This window comes from Cynocephalus volans, chromosome 2 (genome assembly GCF_027409185.1).
Source record: "Cynocephalus volans isolate mCynVol1 chromosome 2, mCynVol1.pri, whole genome shotgun sequence".
In the NCBI taxonomy this organism is placed as follows: domain Eukaryota; kingdom Metazoa; phylum Chordata; class Mammalia; order Dermoptera; family Cynocephalidae; genus Cynocephalus; species Cynocephalus volans.
In genome coordinates this window covers 190,955,323-190,976,368 of record NC_084461.1, presented here as the reverse complement: position 1 = coordinate 190,976,368, position 21,046 = coordinate 190,955,323, and the positions used below count along the sequence as shown (strand labels likewise).

The 21,046-nt window shown below is 53.4% G+C and overlaps 1 protein-coding gene across 4 annotated transcripts in view; it reads left to right on the top strand.

Moving 5' to 3' along the window:
* Positions 1–21,046, top strand: part of RBM19 (RNA binding motif protein 19) — a 155,448-nt gene that overhangs the window by 125,951 nt on the left and 8,451 nt on the right. For 2 of the 4 annotated variants that reach the window (XM_063086224.1, XM_063086221.1), the window contains one exon: positions 9,896–10,006. In XM_063086224.1, the coding sequence (XP_062942294.1) occupies positions 9,896–9,993 (98 nt within the window). In that variant the 3' untranslated portion in view covers positions 9,994–10,006. The other 2 variants (XM_063086222.1, XM_063086223.1) reach the window with 2 other exon arrangements.

Below are 21,046 nucleotides of genomic sequence, written 5' to 3'. Positions count from 1 at the left end.
CAGCCTCTGCTTCCAACCCAGAGCCTGTTCCAAGAGGAAAGAGACAGGGAGCTAATATTGACCAAGTCCCTTGTAATTGAAAGATCCCTCCAGGACTGAGGCAGGGGAGTGGGGGACGCCTCCCAACCTTTCCTGGTTCTTTTTCTCTTTCCCTCTTCAATGAGTCATTTTCACCTGGATCCTCCCCATTCTTGCCAGCTGGCAGAGGTTTTCTAGATCTGTAACTAATGCAAACACATACAGGACCAAGCCAAAAGCCCTCAGGCTCAGCCTTCGCCATTGCCCAGGGATAAATCCTTGATAATCCAGGCTGGAGTGCCTTCACCAACCCCTGTGCGTGGGGGTGTGCGTGGCCAGTCCAGCTGCCTGGAACTGCCGCATACACAAAACACCAGGATGCCCAGATCACAGAGTGAGGTCAAACTGCCGGGTCACCCCACAGTCTTCTGCTCCTCAAGGAGCCAGAGACCTTAGCAATACAATTAATAACAGCAGTAATCATAGCAGTTGTAATACCCAGAGCCTACTACGCTAAGCCATTTGCATGCATCAGAGCCTCTGGAGATAGGACCCGGCATCAGTGGTTTTCTAGCTAATTCTATCTGGTGTCTAGCTTGAGAACCACTGGCCTTTGAGGAAATTGCTGATGCAGGTACGTGACCTGGGTCTGTCCAGCACTTTCCTTTTGAGTCCTTCCTCTCCAAGGAGGGTTGGGCTGGTGTCTCCCACTGCAGGGCAGGCAGCTGAGCCATGTGACCTTGGGCTTTGCTGTGGTGTGACTGGAAGGCCCTAGAGCCAGCCCGATCTGAGCTCAAGGCCCCACTAGGAGAGTCTGCAGTCACATGACTTTCCCAGAGTCCTCAAGCAGCTAGCTGCTTCCTTGTCTGAAAAGTGGGCCAGTGAGGTCACCCAGTTCATGGGGTTTCTAAAAAAGTCCACATCCAACCTCCCAGAACCAGCAGGTGCCTGGGAGTCATCCCTGCTTCTTACCCGCAGCCTCACCGTGGGGGGCTGCACTCTCTGTTTGTGGGGCACTGCCATTCCCCTGGGGCGCCTCATAGGACACTTTGTTACGTTTCACATTTGCTGGGCTCCTCAGCATCCCAGGCCCTGAGCTAAGTGCTCTCATGCCTTGTAGCATCAAACCCTCAGTGATGGGCACTGCCACTGTGTCCTGCATGTCTACAGAAGAACAACTCGGGTAACCAAGAAGGCAGGACCACCAAGTGGCAGATCACACCTCAGTCCTGCCCTCCTTGGGCCCCAGCATGGCACATCATGGCTGGTGGTTCCATTTATCTTTTGGGGTTTAGTTCACCACTGTATCCCCAGCCCCAAGCCTGGCACGTTATATAATATATGCTCAGTAAGTACTTGCTATGAATGACTGAAGGTGGGAAACTTTAAGGCCCCCATGAGAAGCACAACAGGTATTGTCCCCATTTAGCAGATAGGAACACTGAGGTACGGAGTTAAGCAGCTGCTGTAAGTCCCCAAGGTCGGCAGAGACAGTGCTCTTTATTCCATGAGCATCTAGTTTGCTGTAAACAGATCTCTGGGTTGCAAACCTATCAGGGTATCTGAGGTCCCTGCCCATGGGGGTTGCAAGATCTGGAGCCGGGGAGGGCAAGGAGAGACCCAGACAGAGGCTCCAGCAGCTGAAGTGGGGGTCTGGCTTGGCCGGCCTCGTGATGCCCGGCCCCACCCAGTATCCACATCGTGTTTCTCTGGTGCTCTCATGCTCCCCAAGGGTGGACTACAGGCTGCTGCTGTCCCTAATGGCCCAGGACAGCAGGCCACTGAGTCTGAAGATTGTGGGTTCCTTGGGCCAGCCTGGAACCCTGCCCTCCACACTCCCTCAACCCCTTACCCCCTTCGCGTCCCTGCTCCCCCTCCGCCTCCCCCCAGCCTGTTGAAGTCAGTTCTGGCACACATTTAGAAGAGGAAAGACTTACGTGAGCCTGCACTTTACAGTTGGCCAAGGCCTTGCCTATCCTTTCTCCAGGGGCAGCTGGCGTACAGCCCCGTCATTACCTCTAAGAGGGATGGGAGCCCAGCTGGCAGAGCCAGACCTGCCAGTTTCAGAAGGAACTAGTGCTGCAAATTCTTGGGTAGCATCTTCCTGTTTTTAAATATTGGTAACTGGTTTTCTTATTGTGGTGAATCATGCCAGCAAATTCCAGTGCTCTTCAGTGGGCTAATGCCGTGAGGCCCCACTTCATCCCATTCGGTCACCTCTTAGTTTGGGTTCCACAGGAAGCAGCCCCTGAGACGGGGACTTGGGCACCCAGCAGGTGCCTGGGAGGTGATCCCAGGAAGCATGGGAGGGAATGGGAGGACACCGGAGGAGCCAGGCCAGATCCCATGGTGGGAAACTGGGGCTCCAGCCCACTGGGGCGGTCCGAGAGCTGTGGGCACACACTCAGAACTGTCCCCCAGGAGGCAAAGAAACCGGGACGTGTATCTACCAGCTTCCCATTTATCCCCTTCACTGGTGGAGGCTGCTCCTGGAGACTTATGTTCCTGGCACTTCCAGCTTGCCCCATGCCAGGGTCATGAGTGCCCCTGCAGCCACTAGGAAGCCCTGGGCACTGGAGGTGGGCACTGACAATGGCTGCTGCATTGGTCTAAGGCTGGTATTGCGCTGTCTGTTGTATAGAGGAGGGAAGTGTCCTGCCTACATGTGCTCAGTAATAGATCCTATTAACAGCACTAAGAGTGGCTAACCTGTAGTGAGTGCTTTTTATGTGCTAGGCACTGTTGCGAAGGCCTTACACATATTCCTTCTTTTAATACTCTTCCGCACCCTAGGTGTTGGGCACTGTAAATTTTATCACTGTTCAGTAACCGCAGAAACTGAGCCCAGAGAGGTGAAGAAAATTGCCCAGGGTTGCCCAGCCAGGAGCAGCAGGGTTTGATCCTGGCAGCCCAGCTCCAGCACCGCACGCCTCTGCTCAGAACCCAGCCCTGGGCTTCCTGGGCTTCCTGGGCCAACTCTCCTCCCCACCCTGGCTCTTCACGCCTGCCTCTTCTCAGGGCTCCTTTCAGAATTCCTTTCTCCCCTGATCACCCATGCTCTTGTCCCCGGGTTGCCTTTCCTCAACATTCTGCCTCTGGAACAAAACCCCATGAAGCGCTTTCCCTTGTCCTCCCCGACAGCCCCCCGCCCCCTGCCTGCGCCTTTCTCTCTGCCCGCCTGTGCCTTCCACGCAGGGCCGACAGCGCCAGCCAGGAAGGGAGAAACGCGGGCTGGCATTCTGTCAAGGAATTAATTGAAAAATAAAATCATTAGGTGGGAACTCCAGAAATGCAAAAATGGTGGTTGGAGGTTGGGGGGGAGCGGGGTAGAACTGGGGGGTTGTTGGGGGACGGCTGAGCTTTTTGTCAAGTTAATTTCTCGGGTATTGATGTTTGGTGACATTTGCTTGTTGTTTATCTTCGGGTGCAGCTGTAATACTGAAAGAAAATGCACAGCTTGTTTCGTTTATTTATTTTACACCTTTCTCTGGTTCTGCATTATGTTTGTTTGGTGAAAACCCACTGAGGCTTTTGATGTTGGGAAAGTGGGATTTCAGCAGCTGTTCCCTGCAAGCAGGGTGCTCTTCGCAGAAGCGGGGCCAGCGGGGGGTGCTGGGTGTCATTTGGTGGGACTCGGGGCCTGATGCATTCTCAGCAGGGGGCCATTGGGGGCCCAACCTGAACCTGGCAGTGGACCGAAGCCAGCTCAGGAGGGCAGTCACCCTGAGTAGTGAGCCCTCAGGAATGCTGAGCCCCATCCCTGAACTCATTAATTCTCACAGCCGCCCTTTGAGATGGGTCCTATTTTTGTCCCCACTGTACAGACAAAAAGCCAAGGCCCTGAGAGCTGAAGTGACTTGCCCGAGGTCACTCAGCTGGTAAGTGGCAGAGCTGGTACCCCAGATTTTCTGGCTTCCACGGCCACAGAATTAGCAGTCACCTACATGCCTTCCATCTCCCTGTTCCTGGAGCAAGTAAGCGCAGGCACCTGCACACCTCCGTTTTCCAAACCATAGACCAGGACAGAGAGGATCACAACGCCTGTGGCCCTGATGAACCAAATCATTTCATTCACCTAACAGCTATTAATCACCTGTCATATGCCAGCCCCACATGACAGAGTCCCTGCCCTGTTGGCGCTCACTGCCCCAGTGGCAGAGAGAGACTTGTATGTGAAATCGACACCTTTCATATCAGTGGTGGTCATACGAGAGTTGATCCCAGCACCAGGGCCCGGGTGTTGCCCTTTTTACTCCTCTGAGCCTCACCACAACCCCATGAGGCAGATATTAATAGTATCTCCATTTTGCAGAGAAGAAAACTGAGGCACAGAAAGGCAAGGTTCATTGCTCAAGGCCACACAGATCACCATGGTGAAGCCATGTTGGAACCCAGAGCCATGGTGTCAGCACCTACGCTCCTGACCGTGGTCATGATGAGGACTAAGGAGAAGGAGGGGGCACCCTGGGAGGGTTTCCTAAGAAGGAGGAGCCCCCTCTGCTCCTGATGGCCAGGGAAGGCTTCTGTGTAAGCCAGGCCTGAGCATCAGCAGAAGGTGCCACAGAGAAGGGAAAGGGTGGAGGAACAACCTGTTCCTCCCGTTTTATAGGGAAGGAGATTGAGTCTTGGACAGTGTATGTGCCCTTCTCAAGGTCACACAGTTCAGGAAATGTCAAAGCCAAGTCTGATCCTAAAGCCAGACATGGGAACCTCAGGTTCTGTCACAGGTTCCTGCGTGACTCCAGCTATGGCCCCCTCCCAGGCAGGGCCCCTGAGGAGGTGCTACCCGGTACATCACAGCTTGGACAAGGCTAAGTCCATGGGCTGCCACGTGTTAGCTGTGGGACCTCACATGGGCCCATCTCTCTGCGCCTTCATTTTCCCACCTATAAAATAGGGGTGCTGACGCCCACCTCCTGAAAGGTGCCTGTGAAATTCCGATGGGATGCTGCATGTTGTAAAGCACCTGTCCTATGTCCTGTCTCCTCTCTCCAGCTGCATGCCCCTCCCTTTGGGCCTCAGTTTCCCCAGCCAGATGACTTCTCAGTTGCTCCTTACTCTGCCTCTGTGTGACCCCATAACCACACCCTCACATACTATCCTGGAAGCCCCCACCACGCTAGTCTGGCACAGGTGCATGGTGGGGGGTGCCAGGGCCGGGGCTGATTTCCGAGCAGGCTGTCATCTTTGTCTCTCTGCTTCTCTGCTACTGGAGGTCTGCTAAGGAGAGCGTCACCTTCTTGTTGCTATCCCCATGGCAGCTGTTTCATTTCTTCATTTAGTTATTCATTCACTTTTACATTCAACATGTGATCACGGAGCACCTACTATGTGCCAGGCCCTGGGACACAGCAGCCAGTAAGACAGATGCAGCCACCACTCACAGAGCCAGGGCCAGTGCAGGCCTGGGGACATTCAGTGGCAGAGAGTCCCTCAGGGACCTGGCTGTGTCCTGAGCCCTGTGGGTTGCTCCCTGAAAGGTTCTGAGGGTGGGCTGTGCATGAGGGGTGCCCCTTGGGCTGGACCCCTGGTCAACTGTCTGGCCCCTGTGCCTGGCACAGATGGGAGATGAGAAAGGGGTGCAGTGGCACACCGGAAGTTTAAGCCATCATCATTAGCCACAGGGATCTCCTGGGCGAGCTGGTGCAGTAAGGACCCCCCATCCTGGCACCACCATGGAGGGAGGGTTCCCTTTTGCAGTATGCTCTCTGGTACCTCTGGAACACATGTTGTGTTCACACTACCTGCTTAAAAATCAGTTTGTAAGAAGACATGTCCACAAGTAAAAATGCACACAAATGCAGTTAGTGCCAGATGAACGAGAGGTGCAGAGAACAGCAATAACCTGTCAAATGTCTGAGCACCCCACAGCTTACAAAGTGCATCCACATGTCATGGTCTGGTTCCATTATTCCTGGGGCTCCCAGGAGCCGCATATCACAGAAGAGGAGCCGAAGCTCCCAGAGGTGGAATTACTGGCCTAAGGTCCCACCGCCGGGGAGGGGCAGGACCAGGATTGGAACCCGGTTCTTTTGCTTCTACTACGCCTGCCTCTGCAGGTGTTGAGATTGTGAGCTTCCTGAGATAGAAGTTGGAGTGCCTCCGCTGCCTCACAGGGTGTCCAGCTCTTTCCATGACTGTTAAATACCAGAGGGGAGGAGACATTTGTTAGAGGTGGGTGATTCAGAGGAAAATGGGCCATACGAGGAGGAACAGAGAACAGGGCTGGAGGTAAAACTGGCTCATGAGTCTTTATAGCAGTGAAGCTGTGCTCCGTGGGCCCGGGCTGAGGTTGAGAGGTGTCAGAGGGTGGTAGGTGCCACCAAGCCACCCACACAGCTCCCTGACAGAGTACAGTCAACAATACTGCAGCATGGAAATGGCCTGAGCTGAGAGTCAGTTGGATTCTAGTCTTTTTACGGTGTCACCCCCTCCAGGAAGCCACCCCAATAGCCCAGTACCAGAGCAGGTTCCTCCCCCATCACAGTGCTCGTCCTGCCCTGGGGTGCAGTTGTCTGGTTCCTTCTCGATCTCCCCCCCAGGACAGGAACGTCCTAGATGGGACTGAGCTGGTGTCATTCACCACCATGCCCAGCCCAGAGCAAGCCCCTGTTGTGGGAGGGAACGAAAACATGAATGCAGGTTGTTGAGACAGCTTTGGGCCTTGTCTCTCCTTCTGTTTGGACTTAAGCAACCTAAACTTGACCCTCAATTTTCTGTCATTCACTCATTCAGCCACTCAGCAAACATTTGTTGAGAATCTACCATATGCCAGGAGCTATTCTAGGCATTGGGGATATAGCAGTGGACAGAACCAAGATCCCTGCCCTCCGAGAAATGACATTCCAGCGAGGGAGGCAGACAGAGTGGAAAAGTAAGACGTAGATAGGGATAAGTGCTGGGGATGGAGGTGGACAGGAAGGGGGCTAGGAAGTGTGGGGCAGGGGACATTGGTGGGGCTTGGAATTTTAAATAAGGTCAGCTAAGCTTCACTGAAAAGATGAGGCCCCTGAGTGCTCCCCAGGGAAGGAGCATTCCAAATAAAGGGAACAGCAGGTGCAAAGGCCCTGAGGTGGGAGTGGCGGGTGCCCCGAGGCAGGATGAGGTCCGAGGGGCTGAGCGGAGTGGTGAGGGAGAGAGTGGTAACAGTAGGTTCAGAGAGGTGACATGGGGGCCTGCTCTGTGGCCCTGGTGGCTAATGTAACAGATTTAGTTTTTTCCTAGGTGAGATGGCACCACAGAGGGTCTGGACAAAGGAATGACATGCTCCAGTGTGGGTTTTACCAAGGTCCCTCTGGCTGCTATTCGAGACCAGACTCTGGGAGGGAGGCCAGAGAGAGCCAGAGATGCCAGTGCTCTGCCTGGGGCCGGGGGAAGTGCTCTGAGTCCAGATCTGTTTTAAAGGTTGAGCTGACATAATGAAGGCAGATAAAACTCGCCCCCTCGCCAGGCTCTCAGAGTTGTGGCCAGCCTGTGCGGAGGACAAAAAATTCCGTGACGGTGAAGAAATTAGCTGCCACTACGGCTACTGGCCACCCCTTGGACCCTAGGCCAGCCCTGGCCCCCAATGGCAGCAGCTGGGAAGGGACGTCAGTGACAGGCCTGCAGACCCTATTTTGTTGCCCTTCTCTTTCCCGGCTCCTATTACCTGCCACAAATTCAATTTCCAGAAGCCATTGTGTACCTCCAGAGCCTGGCGATTGTAAGGAAACCAAGAGCATGGAGCAGGGAGAGAGAAAGGAAAGGGAGCCGGCATCTGAGCCACGGGCCAGCAGTTCCCTGCCCCCTCTATCCTGTCCCCCTCTTCCTTCTCGTGATTAACAATGATGGGTACAGCTGCCAGGCCTCGAAGCTCCCCAGGCGGGCAGATGCCTCCCACACCTTCCTCTTCCTCGCCCTCGCCGTGGGGCAGGCGGGCTCTGTCGTGTCCCCTTCCCTGCAGCTCTGTTCCCCCTTCAGGAAGTATTTCATGAGCCAGGTACCAGGCAGTGTGCTAAGGCCGGGGACACAGTGATGAGCAGGACAGCGTCCCAAACAAAGAAATGCCTGCCACAGCATCGGTAGCCAGAAGTGTTGTGACGCAGAGCAGGGGTTGGAGGGTGGAGAGGGGCCCCTAGAGGAGGGGGCATTGGAACTGGGGGGGATGCAGGGAGATGTGGGCGCTGCAGGTAGAGTCTCGAGGTAGGAGCAGCAAGGTCCACAAGCCTGGGTGAGGAAGGGGGTTGGGCCACCTCCGCTGATGTCTCCTGAGGACTTGGGGGTTCTTCCTTGGGAGTGATAGGACACAACACACAGTCTTTAGAGGGATGAGGGGGCAGGGGTCCTGGTGAGGAGGTGAGAGATGCATGGATCAGGGGCACACTCACGGAGATGAGAAGGGACCAGTACCTGGATCGATTTGGGAGGACTGAGATGATGCAGTAGGCTCAGAGAGGTGAAGTCACTTGCCCAAGACCACCCAGAAGAGAACGGATTTTTCATCCCTAGGCCAAGCACTATGCCAGGCCTGGGGAGAGCTGGGTGGAAAAGATGCAGCCACTGCCCACAGAGAGCTCCCAGCCCTCTAGGGAGATGGAAGCAAAGGGTCACGGGGTGATTTATTCCATGTGGGAGTCTTCACAGAGGAGGAGGTATTTGAACCAGGGAAGGGGAGGGGATTTGGACAGTCTCTTTACAGTTGCCTCTGTACAAATCACACCTTATCTGTGAGTGAGGCTGCCCATTAATGAGTGGTTAGACTAGCAGAGGGACGAACAGAGCAGGCCAGCCCAGAGCCCAGCTTTCCCCAACCCCGTTCCCTTCCTAGAGGGCCAAGGGGACCTGCGCCCCTTCTCCTGACACCCTTGGTCTCCCTGCCATTCTCTGGCTGGCACTGGAGACTTTCATGAAAAGTTGAAACACCGTGGGCTAAGGTGTGACTTGGGTTCAAATCCTGGCTCCGTCACTTCCCAGCTGGGTGACCTTAGACCTACCTGTCTGTGACTCAGTTCCCTCACCTGTGCGAGGCAATAGTAATACCTGCCTGTGAGGCTGCTCAGAGGAGTAGCACTGTCGTCGCACATAGCAGGTGTTCTATGGGTAATGCTTGGGGCCCAGGAGGCACTTATGTGGCTAAGCCCACCACGCCCGTTCACGTCTCCCTGCTTTTGTTCCTGCCGGGCCTCTGAACCCCCTCCTCTGTCCCCTCACGGAGGACTCCTCTGCATTCTTCAAAGCCCAAGTCCCTCCGCTCCAAAGCCACCTCTAATTGTTATTCCCTCCATGCTTCCTCTGGAATCCTTGAGCTCTGCATCTGTTCACCCAACACTTACTGAGCACCTACTGTATACCAGCCGCTTACTTCACCACGAGAGTCAGTGGCCTCCAAGAAAATAGTAGCTCCTTCTGTTTGTTTCCCCAGCTGCTGCCCAGCACTTGGCTCACCCTCTCTGGAGGTTTTCAGCTCCCCCCACCCCCGGCCAACCTCCGACCTGCTGGGAGGAGGTAGCTCATACAGGAGGCTTCCTCCTTCCCTCTCTGAAGGGCTCCCTTTCCTGCCCGTGGAAGATGGGGAGGGGGTGGAAGAAGGAGCCCTGAGACAGGCGGCTCCCCGGTGCTGAAGCTGGAAACTAACCCAGTGTGTCTCTCTCCTCCGTTCTCTTTCCGTCTCTCATCCTTCCTCTGGTTCTCTCCCGCATTTCTTATGTTTTCTTATTGCTTCCGTCTCCTCTCTCCCACCATCTCCTGCTCTTTTATTCTCCCATTTCTCCTCTCTCGTCCCCCCACCCACCCCGTGGTGCTCTTCTCCCCTCCCTCCCTCTCTCTCGTTTCTCTCTTCCTGCCCCTCCACCCGTCTCGGCTGTTCTTTTCTCCTCTCTTGCCATCTGGGCTCCCACAGAGCCCCTGAAGAAAAAGCGGTCTGTGGTGTTGGACGAGATCCTGGAGCAGCTGGAAGACAGTGAAAACGACAGCGAGGAGCGAACCCTTCAGCTGTGAGCTGGCACCGAGGGTACGTGGCTCTGGGGCCCTGGGGACGGGGGACAGCCGCTCTGGCTTCTGTGCTCCCTACCATGTGGGCTGGGGGCAGCGGGGAGCGGCAGGTGGCCCACCCTCCACTGGTCCAAGGTCAGAGGGGATGATGACCTCAGTCCACCTTGCAGACGCCTAGGCACCCCAGACTCCAGACACTTCACTATTGACACGTTCCAACAGACACTGACTGCACACCTCCTCTGTGCTAGGCACAGAGGGCCCGAGGGGGTGAGACAAGGTACAGCCACATTAGGAAGTCCCTCCCTCATGGCAGCAGCAAGGGCCCAGAAGCAAGCACAAACAAGCTGGCCCTCCCCAAGCCCACCCTTTGCCCCATGACATGAGTTCTCCCACTGGCTCCTCCTCCCAGTGGCCCTGAGAGCCACACAGGGGCGCCCTCATCTGCTGATGGGAAGGTGGGGGTGCAGAGACACGGGGATGTGCTCAAGGGTGCACAACTATACTGGAGTTGAGGACCCTTGCATCCCACACCCCCCAGCCGAAGGGCAGCAGAGCATCAGAGGACAAGGGCCACTCTCTGGAGTTAGGCCATCTGGGCACGCAGCCCCATCCACCAAGGTCAGGCTGGGAGACCCTGGCCCAGGTGCCGATCCCTGAGCCCAGCCTCCACCTCTCTGTTGATTTCCACCTCATCAGGTTTGCGTAAGGAATAAACACAATAATCCATGAAAAGCACCGATCTCAGTCCTGAGCGGTTACAACTGGCTGCAGAAGCCTCCATTCTTGCTCTCCCCTCCAGGGCTGCTGAGCTAGGAGTCCCACTTGTGTCTGTCCAAGGGACTATACCCAGCTCAGGACTTGGACTGTGTCCTGTATCATCCCCGTCATGGGGGACCACAAGCACTGGTTTAGTCGTCCAGGGAAGCCTCCAAGCAGCTCACAAGCATCAAGTTCCAAGGCCGGGCACAGGTCTCCCTAGTTGAGCTGAGCTGTGTCACTGATGGCAGACGTGTTCAGCTCCTGGGCTGGGGGCCCTGTGAAATGCATCGTCCTCGCTCTTGCCGGGCAGCATCCCAAGGCTGCTCCAGCCTGAGATGCAGCCTCCCCCATGGGGAGAGCTGTGCCAGCACTAGCCAGAGGACAAGATGGGGGAGAGGAAGGAACAGAGCTACGGCTTGTCTGACCTTGATCCAAAACCAGATACATCCATTCCCAGCTATGTGGCCTTAGACAGATGACGTCCCCTCTGAGCCTCAGTTTTTCTTTCTATAAAATGGGGGTGATAATTGTGCCTAGCTCAGATAGGTGGTGCTGGAATTAAAGGAGTCAATCCAAGTAAAGCTCAGAGAAAATGCTTGTCGGCTCTTTTGTTTACTTCTTAATTTGGGATTGCTGGGTGGGGCTCCAGGTGAGAGTCCAGGAGTCTTCTGACTGTGCATAAAACTTGGTCTGTGCGTTTTTCTGGGGATGCACTTCTAACTTTCATCTAATTTTCAGAGCGGCCTGGAAACCAAGAAAGTCTACATGGTGCTGGGAAGTTAAGCTGCCTCCCTGTTTCCTGTAGGGCAGGGGCTGTCTTATCAATCCACGCATGTCCCTGAGAGTTAGTGGAAACAAAAGACAAACCCCAGAGTGGCTCATTGTCCAATTATTTTAGTGTGGTGTCCCACAGGCCTTACATTGGCCACAGCCTTCTGGGTGTGGGAGCTGTACAGTGGGATGGATGGTAAACCACAGCCGGCCTTGACCCTCAGGGAACCAGGCTCCCAAGTTGCCCTGGGTCTTGGGGAATGACAGGGCTGGGAACCTGCCCCGTTCCTTCCCACCAGTCATCCTGTTCAGGGGTTCATGGCTGCTTCTGGCCGAACCTTCTGGTATTATGCAGCTTGTACTCATGTTGCTATACCACCAGAGCTGGGGGGGTAGCCTTGTAGTCACCAAAACATTATGTCAGACCTGTGGGCCTGGCAGGCATCATTTGGCACTGATGTAACTGACCAGGGTGATGCTACTAGAACCTCCCCCGGAACGGGATTCAGCGCTGACCAGAGAGAACTCAGTCACTGCATTCAGAGCAGCCTGGACTCCAGGCAATGACCCACCGTTCACCAACCTTGTGAGCTTGGGCCAGTGACTTAACCTTCTGAGTCTTCATCTTTAAAATGGTATGATGCAAACAGCACCTCTGTCACAGGAGTGTTGAGAGGCCCAGAGACGTTCAGGCACCTGTCCAAGGTCACACATGAGTGCCATGTGTAGGGCATGAGTCAGGTCTGATCCCAGAGTTTCCAGTCTTTTACCTTCGTGCTTTACTGCTTTCCATGTGTCCAAAACAAAAAGCAAGTAAGCCAGAGCAAGCTTAAGAGCAGCAGGGAGTCAGGGGGATCGCAAGAATCTGACAGCCCAAGGGAACGAGGAGGAGTGAAAGTACCAGCTACTCACCAGATCTGGTCCAAAACCAGCCATGGGGAGTGAGGAAGCTGGGAGACCGTGTCCCCTTCCCACCCTCCTCCCCGAGCCCCGCCTCTGCTGCTACCCTGGGGGTGCACTGTCTAAAAGGTGGGGCAGACCTGTAAGCAGATGGGAGTAGTCAACTCCCATAAAGGTCTCAGGTCACCCTGCCTTCGTGCCAAGCCCACAGTGACTGAACTTCATCTCCTCACTTCCACTCTCGGCCTAGAAGCATGCCACTCTCCACAGGCAGCCAGCATGATCTGGCTGCATCCATGAACTGGACCGTGTCGATCCATACTTTAAAACCCCTCAGAGCCTCCCCCACATACACATTGAGAGTAAGTCACACTCCTCGGGCCAATGCCAGGGCCCCAGCTCTCCTGTCCCCAGACAGCTGCACTCTGGCTTTCGTTCTTCCCAGCACCTTCCGCCTCAGGGCCTCTGCACTTGCAGTCCCTCTGCCCCAGCCCTTCCTGTATGTTTTCCCTGTTTGACTCATTTTTTTGCTTTTCCTTTGAGATCTTAGTTTAAATTCCACTTCCTCACTGAAAGACCCTGATCAGCACATCTATAGTAGCAACACTGTGCTCCTCTCCCATGCCCAGCCCAGCCCCTTGGCCCTGGCCCAGAGCCTGGTTCCTTTCAGTCACAGCACTTGGGACATTTACTCCCTGAAAACCATTGCTTTAAACATGAAGTACTAAAGCTATTGCAACCTTTATCACCATCATCATTACTATTCTGGAGTGAAATAAAGTGCAGCTAGATAACAAGAAAGCAGAGCTAGGGAAAGTGGTCACCTGGCCAGAGGAGGGGCTTCATCATTTTCTTCCTTTGGAGAAGAGGGACCAACGAAAGCATTTGGCAGCAAGTGCACCCCTCCAGGGTATGCAGGGTGAACTAGCGACTGAGCCTTTGAGCCAGGGCAGCAGGAAGTGACAGTCACTGTTGTCCCCAGGGAGTGGGGCTCGGAGCGCTTCCTGGAAGGGGTTTTGGTTGAGTGTGAAGTAACAATGGGATATCAGTAGTCCCAGACCCCTAGAAGATGGAGGAGAGAAATCCTAGAAATGACCCCTAGAGGAAGCAGCCGAGGAAGGAGTGCTACTCCGGGATCTGGATGAGCAGCTGGGCCGTGAGCCTCTTGGTCCATGCAGAGACTGGTGCAGGAGCAGGATAGGCTCAGCCATTTCTCAAAGGGTCTGTAACCTCCAAGTGGTGGGAGGGAGCCAGGAGGAGAACTGTGATGGGGGCTGGACCAGAGCGAGCACTGAAAGAGGAGAGGTGATGCTGAGAGAACAGAGGGACAGTGACACAGGGAGGCGGGAGGTCTGTAGGTCACATGCATAGAAAGGCCAGAGGCAGTTACACCTGGACAAGGCCCATGGGCTTGGCGTGTTCAGGAGTGAGTGAGACTTGATTAGTAGGGAGGAGGGAAGGGCTAACCACACCTGCATGTCCTCACATCCAACCCCCATCTGCTGTGTATCTTGGGCCTGGCCCCTGCCTTTCCCAGTCTCCCTTGCAGCAGGCTTCTATTTGGGTTTAGCTGGTGGTGGGCACCAGTGGGAGTCTGGTGGGCTGGAAGAGGAGAAAATCCAGGGCATCCCTTCCGCTCCGTATGTCTGTCCAGGTCTCATCTCCACCGAGGGTCCACCCCTGGACTGGTGAGGAGGGTCCCAGCTTCTCCGCTGCAGGGTACAGGCAACGGGTAGTCAGACAGGGCCTTAAAGAGGGGCAGGGATGAGTGATAGCAGGCGGTGGGGAGGAAGAGCAGAATACACAGGACCCGAATCAAAAGGCCTGGGCCAGAACCTCAAGGATCTCAGCATCTCTGAACCTCATTTTCCCTGTCTTTCAAATGGGTACAAGAATATCTGCCTCATAGGGCTTTTTAAAGAATAAGTAGGAGATCATAGATGGAAAGCACTTAGCAGACCATTTTATGCCTAGTGAAAGCTAAATAAATAGTAGTTATCACTATTATTATTAGCATTATTGTTCAACAGGAGGAAAGCTTGTGGGCTACATGCAGCAAGTGCCCAAGGAGGTCAGACCCAGGTGTGTGTATCACAGGCCAGCAGGGCCCATGTCCAGGGGCACGGGGCAGGGTTGAGCCCCTGGGTCCAGAAAGGGGCCTGGAGGAGGCGCTCCTCTGCCCAGCAGCCCCAGAGCAGCAGACCCAGCATATCATTTACCCGGTTGTTCCTTGCCAGAGCCAGAGCCAGAGCCAACCCAAGATGGCCCAGTGGTTGCTGGAAAACAGGCAAGACCTCCCCTGGGAGTGACTGCCCTTGTGTTGCTGTGTCTGTTACTAACTTTTTGGATTGGAGGGTCCCACGCAGGCAGGTCCTGCATAGCTGCAGTATCAGAATTGTCTTTTCTGAAAGCCAGACTCAGGGGCCAGTGCTTCTAGGCCAGTCCACAGACTTATACGCAGTTTAAAGAAAAAACCAGGTAGCATGGGCTCATCCCAGAGTGTGAAGCAGAACCTTTAGCAGGCCAGGAGCTCTGCCTCCTTCTTCCCCAGAAACGCAAGCTATCATCCCTGGCTGGTTTGCACCCCAGGGCAGGGTCTGGAGAGCTATGAGACCAGTGATCTGAGGTTCCAACATAGCACCTTGATGCAGGGAGGCACCAGGCATCTTATCACTTCTCAGGAAGGGGTGGGCACATAGAGAACAGCCACTGCCATTCTGCAGAGAGGAGCGAATCCCCACCCTCATTCATTCATCCATTCATCCATTTCTGTCCTCAGATCTGGGGTGCCCACCACAGTCCCTGGCACGTTGCTCTGTGGTGGGCGCCCCAGATCTGAGGACAGAAACCCAGATCACCCCTGCGTGCCTCCACGGGGTGTTCCTTGCCGGGTAGATACAAGGGTCTGTCTCCTGGGCCTTAAGACCCAACGTCAGGCAGAAGACAAATTCCAGTGGCCTTGGCCCCTATGTTTTTCCTCTCTCCTTTTGCTGCCTCCTTGGTCTTTTTTGTCTTTTGTGGCAGCGCCCGTCTGTGCTCTGCAGTGTCTGGGAAAGGATTAGTGTGAGCCGAGCATGCAGGCTTTGGTGAACAGAGCCGAGCTTGGTTTCAACATCTAATTCAATTTGTTCTGCCGAGATTGAAATATGAAATGGTTGCCAGTCAAACGTTCAAAGGACGGGGAAGGGAGAGTGAGCGCCTGCTGAAATTTAAATTTTAATGAAAATGACTTTAACCCTTTGGTACACTTTACAGAAATGGAGCACAGTTTCCTATCCTATGAAAAAAGCCTCTTGGGTTATATCTTCTACCCCCTCCTCTGTTGCTGAACTTCACTAATAACATGTAATCATTTTTTCAACAGTATTAGTAATGAAAGAGTAATAGAATACTTGCTTAATAATGATGTATTCACTCATACTGCCTCAGCTCTTGAAGTACATTCCTTCCCGTAGATGACATTCCCAGCCCCATGCTGGACAACCTGAACCTCCTGTTAGATGCCCTAAAAATAGTGAGTGCTTCTTTAGCACTTTTCACAGCTGTAAACAGTTGTATGTGTTGCTGTTTCATGTCTATTCCCTCTCTCAAGGTTGTAAGCCCCAGGAGGGCAGGGTCCACACCTGTTCTGTGCACGCCACATTGTGTATTAAGTGCTTAGTAAATATTTGATTGAGGAACAAATGAATGGTCCCTACTTTCTCCTCCCAGCAACTGTGGGAGGTAGGATTATGGGATATATAGAAACAGAGCCTCGAAGACTTGGGTTATTATTATTATTCCTGAGATGAGGCTGGGCCCAGGACCAAGCCCACACTCCCCACCTCATGCTCTCCTGCCTCTCAGTGAGCTTTTGTGAGCACCTCCTATTTGCCAGCCCTGAACTGGTAGCTGGAGGTTCACCAGTCAACACACCAGAAATGGCTTGCCCTCTTAAAGTTCACAGTCTGTTTGGGGAGATGGCCAAGTAACGGGGAACCGTGGTGCCAGTGGCCATGGAGTGCAAAGGAAGGGCACAGAAGGCTTCCCAGAAGTGGCCTCTAAACTGTGTTCCAGAATGTGAGTAGTAACCATGTGGAGAGGTAGACTTGCCACTAAGGTCTGTGAAAAGGAGAGCAGCAATGCCCAGCTTCCCGTGAGGCCACCTCCTCTTCTCCCTCCAGACCCCAACATCCAGGGGCACACCTTCCCCATGGCCCACACTCCCAGGGAAGGAATTCCTATAGCAAATCTTCTGTTCCTTCTGCAGAGCTAGGGTCCCTCTGTAGCCTTCTACCACCTCTGCAGAAAGAAGGAACTCACCCATCTGCCAAGAAAGCCCAACCTCCTGTTCTTTCTTTGGCAGACTTTGTAGCCATAGTTGCAGTGGCTGCCCTGTGTTCGTGAGAGTGGGGCAGTCACCATTCCAGGCATCCTGGAGCAGGTCACAGGGAAGGTGCGAGGCCTGCAGGGGGTTGTTCATCTGACGGCGAGATTGCTTTTAGGTGGGACCCTGCCTTACCGCAGCACAGCACAATGCACTTAGCCTGAGCTAAAGAATATTTTCTTAATGAGTGAGCATAAGTAATCAGTGTGTAACATCTAGAAACATGTCTTATTTGCTGAGGATTGACAATGTGAGTAGGAACTGAGCCCCGCTTCAACTGTAAATGCTAACTAGATTGCAAGAGACAGAAGGTCATTATTTATTTGCCTTTCAAGTACATGCCTGAAAGCTAGTTCCAGCATCTGAACGTAAAGAACACACAAGAATCCCAGGCCATCATAGCAGCAGTGGTCACCTTTATTGAGCCTTACTCTGGGCCAGGCACTATAAACCAGGTGGCCCTCACAACAACCAAAAGAGATGGGCTGTTGTCCCCATTTGACAGATGAGGAAACTGAGGCTCAGAGAGATGGTATGCCTTGCCCAAAATCACAGGGCCCACAGTAAAACAGACAAAGGTAAAGAACAATGATACTCAAAGAGTGGTCAGTGACTGTCTACATGGGAATCTGGCAAGGGGAGGGGGTGTTAAAATTTATTTGCCTTCCTGTACCAACTGAATTAGTATTAATGGGGTTGAGGCTTAAGACTCTGCATTGAACCAGGCATTTCACCCCCTACCCCAACCCCAGCAATTTGCCTATATCCTGGTTTGGGATCCACTATTATGAAATATGTATGTATATTTTCTGCCTTAGGTTATCAGATTCTTTGCTATAAACATAAAGCATGCCTTCTTTCAAGCAAATATGAGAACATTTATAAAAGGGTATTATATATAAGTCTACCAAAGAAAACCTCAATAAATTCCAAAAAGAGGAAATAATATTAATCACATTTTATGACTGCCTGCAATAAAATTAGAAATTTGTGTCAAAAAATGGAGAAAGCTCTTATAAATTAAAATATTTCTCTCAAACAACTTGAGTCAAAAAACAAACTCTAAAATTGCAAAATCTAAAAAAAAAAACAAAATCAGTAAGAGAAATGCCCATGGTTCTGATAACAGCTAAAGCTATGCTTAGAGGAAAATTCATAATCTTAAATATGTACTACATAAACACTAGCTCTGCCAGTTCCATTTGTATTAGTCATCTGTTGCCACAATAACTGCTCAAAGAATAATCACAAAATTCTGAGGCTTAATGCAATAAGTAACTTATTAACTCATGAGTGTGTACATGGGGTGGGCAGTTCTCTTTCATGCCTCGGCCTTCAGCTGCAGGTTAGTGAGGTGACCTTGCAGACCTTGGCTGGGCTGTCCCATATCTCAGGGCTTTCTCCTTGTCTGGGCTGGCCTCAGCTGGGCTAACTCAGTGCTGCCTTATCCTCCAACTGGCCAGCCCAGGCATCTTCTCATGAAGAAGGCAGAGGACAGGAAATGAGTTTGTTCAAAGCTTCTTGTGTCAAGTTTACTACTGTCCCATTGGCCAAGCAAGTTGTAGCAGAGCCCAAAGTCAGCAAGGGAAGAGACTATCAAAAAGCATGGATATGGAAGTCAAAAGGGGTAAAGAATTGAGCCATGAATGCAGTCAGTCTCAATCATATCTCTTAAACATAGCTGGCATCTGTCCCCCTCCTTGGTCACCATCTTAGCAACAGCCTACATATGTTGCATAGATTATCGCGTCAGCCTCCCTCTCCTGTTTCCCCCAGTTGCCACCTGCTCATCCTGCGGATCTAGACACCACTTTCTCTGAGCAGCTTCCACTGGCCACCCGAGACTTGGGTGCTTTCCCTCTGGGCCCCTGTAGGGTTTGCCACTGCTACGATACCACTGTGTGGTCTTTGTACTCTGACCCATCTGTAAGCTCTTTGAGAGCAGGGACTGTGCCTTGTTCACACACTGCCCATAGGCAGGAGGCACCTACTAAGTATTTGCTAGCATCCGGGTAGCCCTCAGTCTTGCACCTGGAGAAACAAGACATTTGGAGGCTTTTCATTGCCAAAACCAGGAAAATTCTGTCCAAGTGGGTGAGCCCAGGCTCCCCCATGGTTGTCTTCTGACTTCAGAAGCATTCACACTGCCAAGGGACCCAGATGGTGCTCCTCAAACCTGGCGTGAGTGGGCCATCGAATTAATTCCCTCCTGCTAGAAGGATCTGTGCTCTTTGTCTTTCTTTTGCGCTCTGGTGGGCCCCAGAACTACCAGGAGGTCACTGGCCGATTCTGTCTGGCTGGGCGGCCTCTAGCCACAGTCATCCTGGAAGAAGGGGAGCCAGCCCCTCCCCTCCCTGCCAGGGCGGCCCTGCCTCCTCTGCAGAGGGCCCTGCGCGCTCCTGCACGTTGGCGGCCCAGCTTGCTCACGCTGGCCGTGGATTGGGAACGGTGCTCATCCCAGTTGAAAAGGTGCCCTGAGGGTTCTTCAACAGCCAGATCCAGTTCATTTCAATTCCCAAGACTCAGTCGTTTCAAACCTCATTTTCCCTGGGGAACCTTTGAATTTAGAAAGCTGAGTTTTTGACTTAGCCTCATTTCTCTGCCTTCTGGTTCCTCTCCAATTCCCTAGGCCTCCCTGCCCTCACGTTGGAGGCCTAAATCAGGGACAAGCGGCTCCACCTTGCCTCTACACCCAGCTGGTGTGGCCTCATTTCTGGGTGAGACCGAAGAGCCAGCTACTCCTCATTCCTGCTCAGAGAGCCCAGATTGTAACTTGCTAGCATCTGAAAAGCACTGCCATCTACGTGGAAGAACAGTATATCCATACCTATCCCCTCACCTCCACCACTGGACCCAGTAAAGCAGTTTTCAGTATGCCTAGGGGTGGGAGTTAGGGAGGGGTATAGTCAGCATTAGGATTTCCTAAGTTGACTGTTGTGTATTTACTTTTATTGCATCCTGTCTGAGAGTCTCAGCTTCTGGAGCAAAAGCCATTAGACCTTCAAGATGAGATTACTTCCAAGAAACCCAAGCCCTTTGGGGTGAGATATCAAGCTCCTCCCTTTAACCCGAAAGCACAGGCTTGAGAATCAATCCAGCCTAGATTTCTGCTCCCCAGGTTCCCAGATCTGCACCTGCTTCCTCATCTGGAAAGAGGGGGAAAAAATCGCTCACTCCCAGGGATGCTACGAGAACCTGGGAAATGCCTGGTCTGGGGGAAAAACTGAAGCCATTCATTCCACCAAGTCTTACTAAACGCTGCCAGATGTGAGCCAAGAGTATAAGTCCAGGCCCCCATGAGACTCATCCCCAAACACCCGGAAGCATAATGACACACTGGGACACCTGTGTCGTGTGTGCAGGGACGTTCAGTGTACCATGAGAGAGTGGGGGTCCCTAATTCAGGTGGGGAGATGAGAAGGCTTCACCACTAGGAAGTGATGTTCTGGCTGAAGGGGGAGCAGGAGGCAGTGCAGCAAAGGGGGGAGGAGGTTCAGGCAGGAGGAATGGCCTGTGCAAAGGTGCAGGGGTGAGAAGCGGAGCCGTGTGTGGCTGCTGGTCTCCCCCAAGCCCCAGCCCCCAGCCCCTCCTGCTGGTGCTTGCAAGTCCCAGCCACTGCAGGGGATGGAATGCTGTCAGCCAGGGGCAGCTCAGGACGCTGAGCTGTCCCCAGCTAGGGGCCACCACCACATGTCAGGGCTGCACAGGTCCCTCGGTCCTCAGAGCAGCCTCCTCCCCGAGGCAGAGAGTCACATGGCAGCTGACTGAGGTTTCAGAAGTATCCACTCATGAATATCAATCAGGCCTGGTAATGCACAGTAAGTGGGATCCAGATTGACTAATAAGAAGGCTTTCACCCCAAACTGGGTCTGGGGAAGGAGAATGGCAATGGCATGCGGTGGGCAGGTGTGGGCACAATGTGACCAGAATTGGAAAACCCAACAGCAGAGCTGCAGATGGCAAGGTGGCCTGAGGGGTCACCAGGTAGCTTGGGGAGCGGGGGACCCCACATGGGCAGCAGACTGAGCCCTGGCACAGAGCATTTGCAGCCAACGGGAATGCTGATACTCTCAGCTCCTGCAATGTGAGGAGGGGGCCAGGGCTCTTGGACTGGGAGCTGCTGGCCCCAGTTGAGGCTGAGGAAGGGGTGTGATTTCAGGGATATTTGATGTCCTCCCTGCCATCTAGCTGGCACCAGGCATGTGGGAGCCTTGCAGGTTCCTCTCCCTCTGGGCTAAGAACCTGGTTAACTTCTCTCTC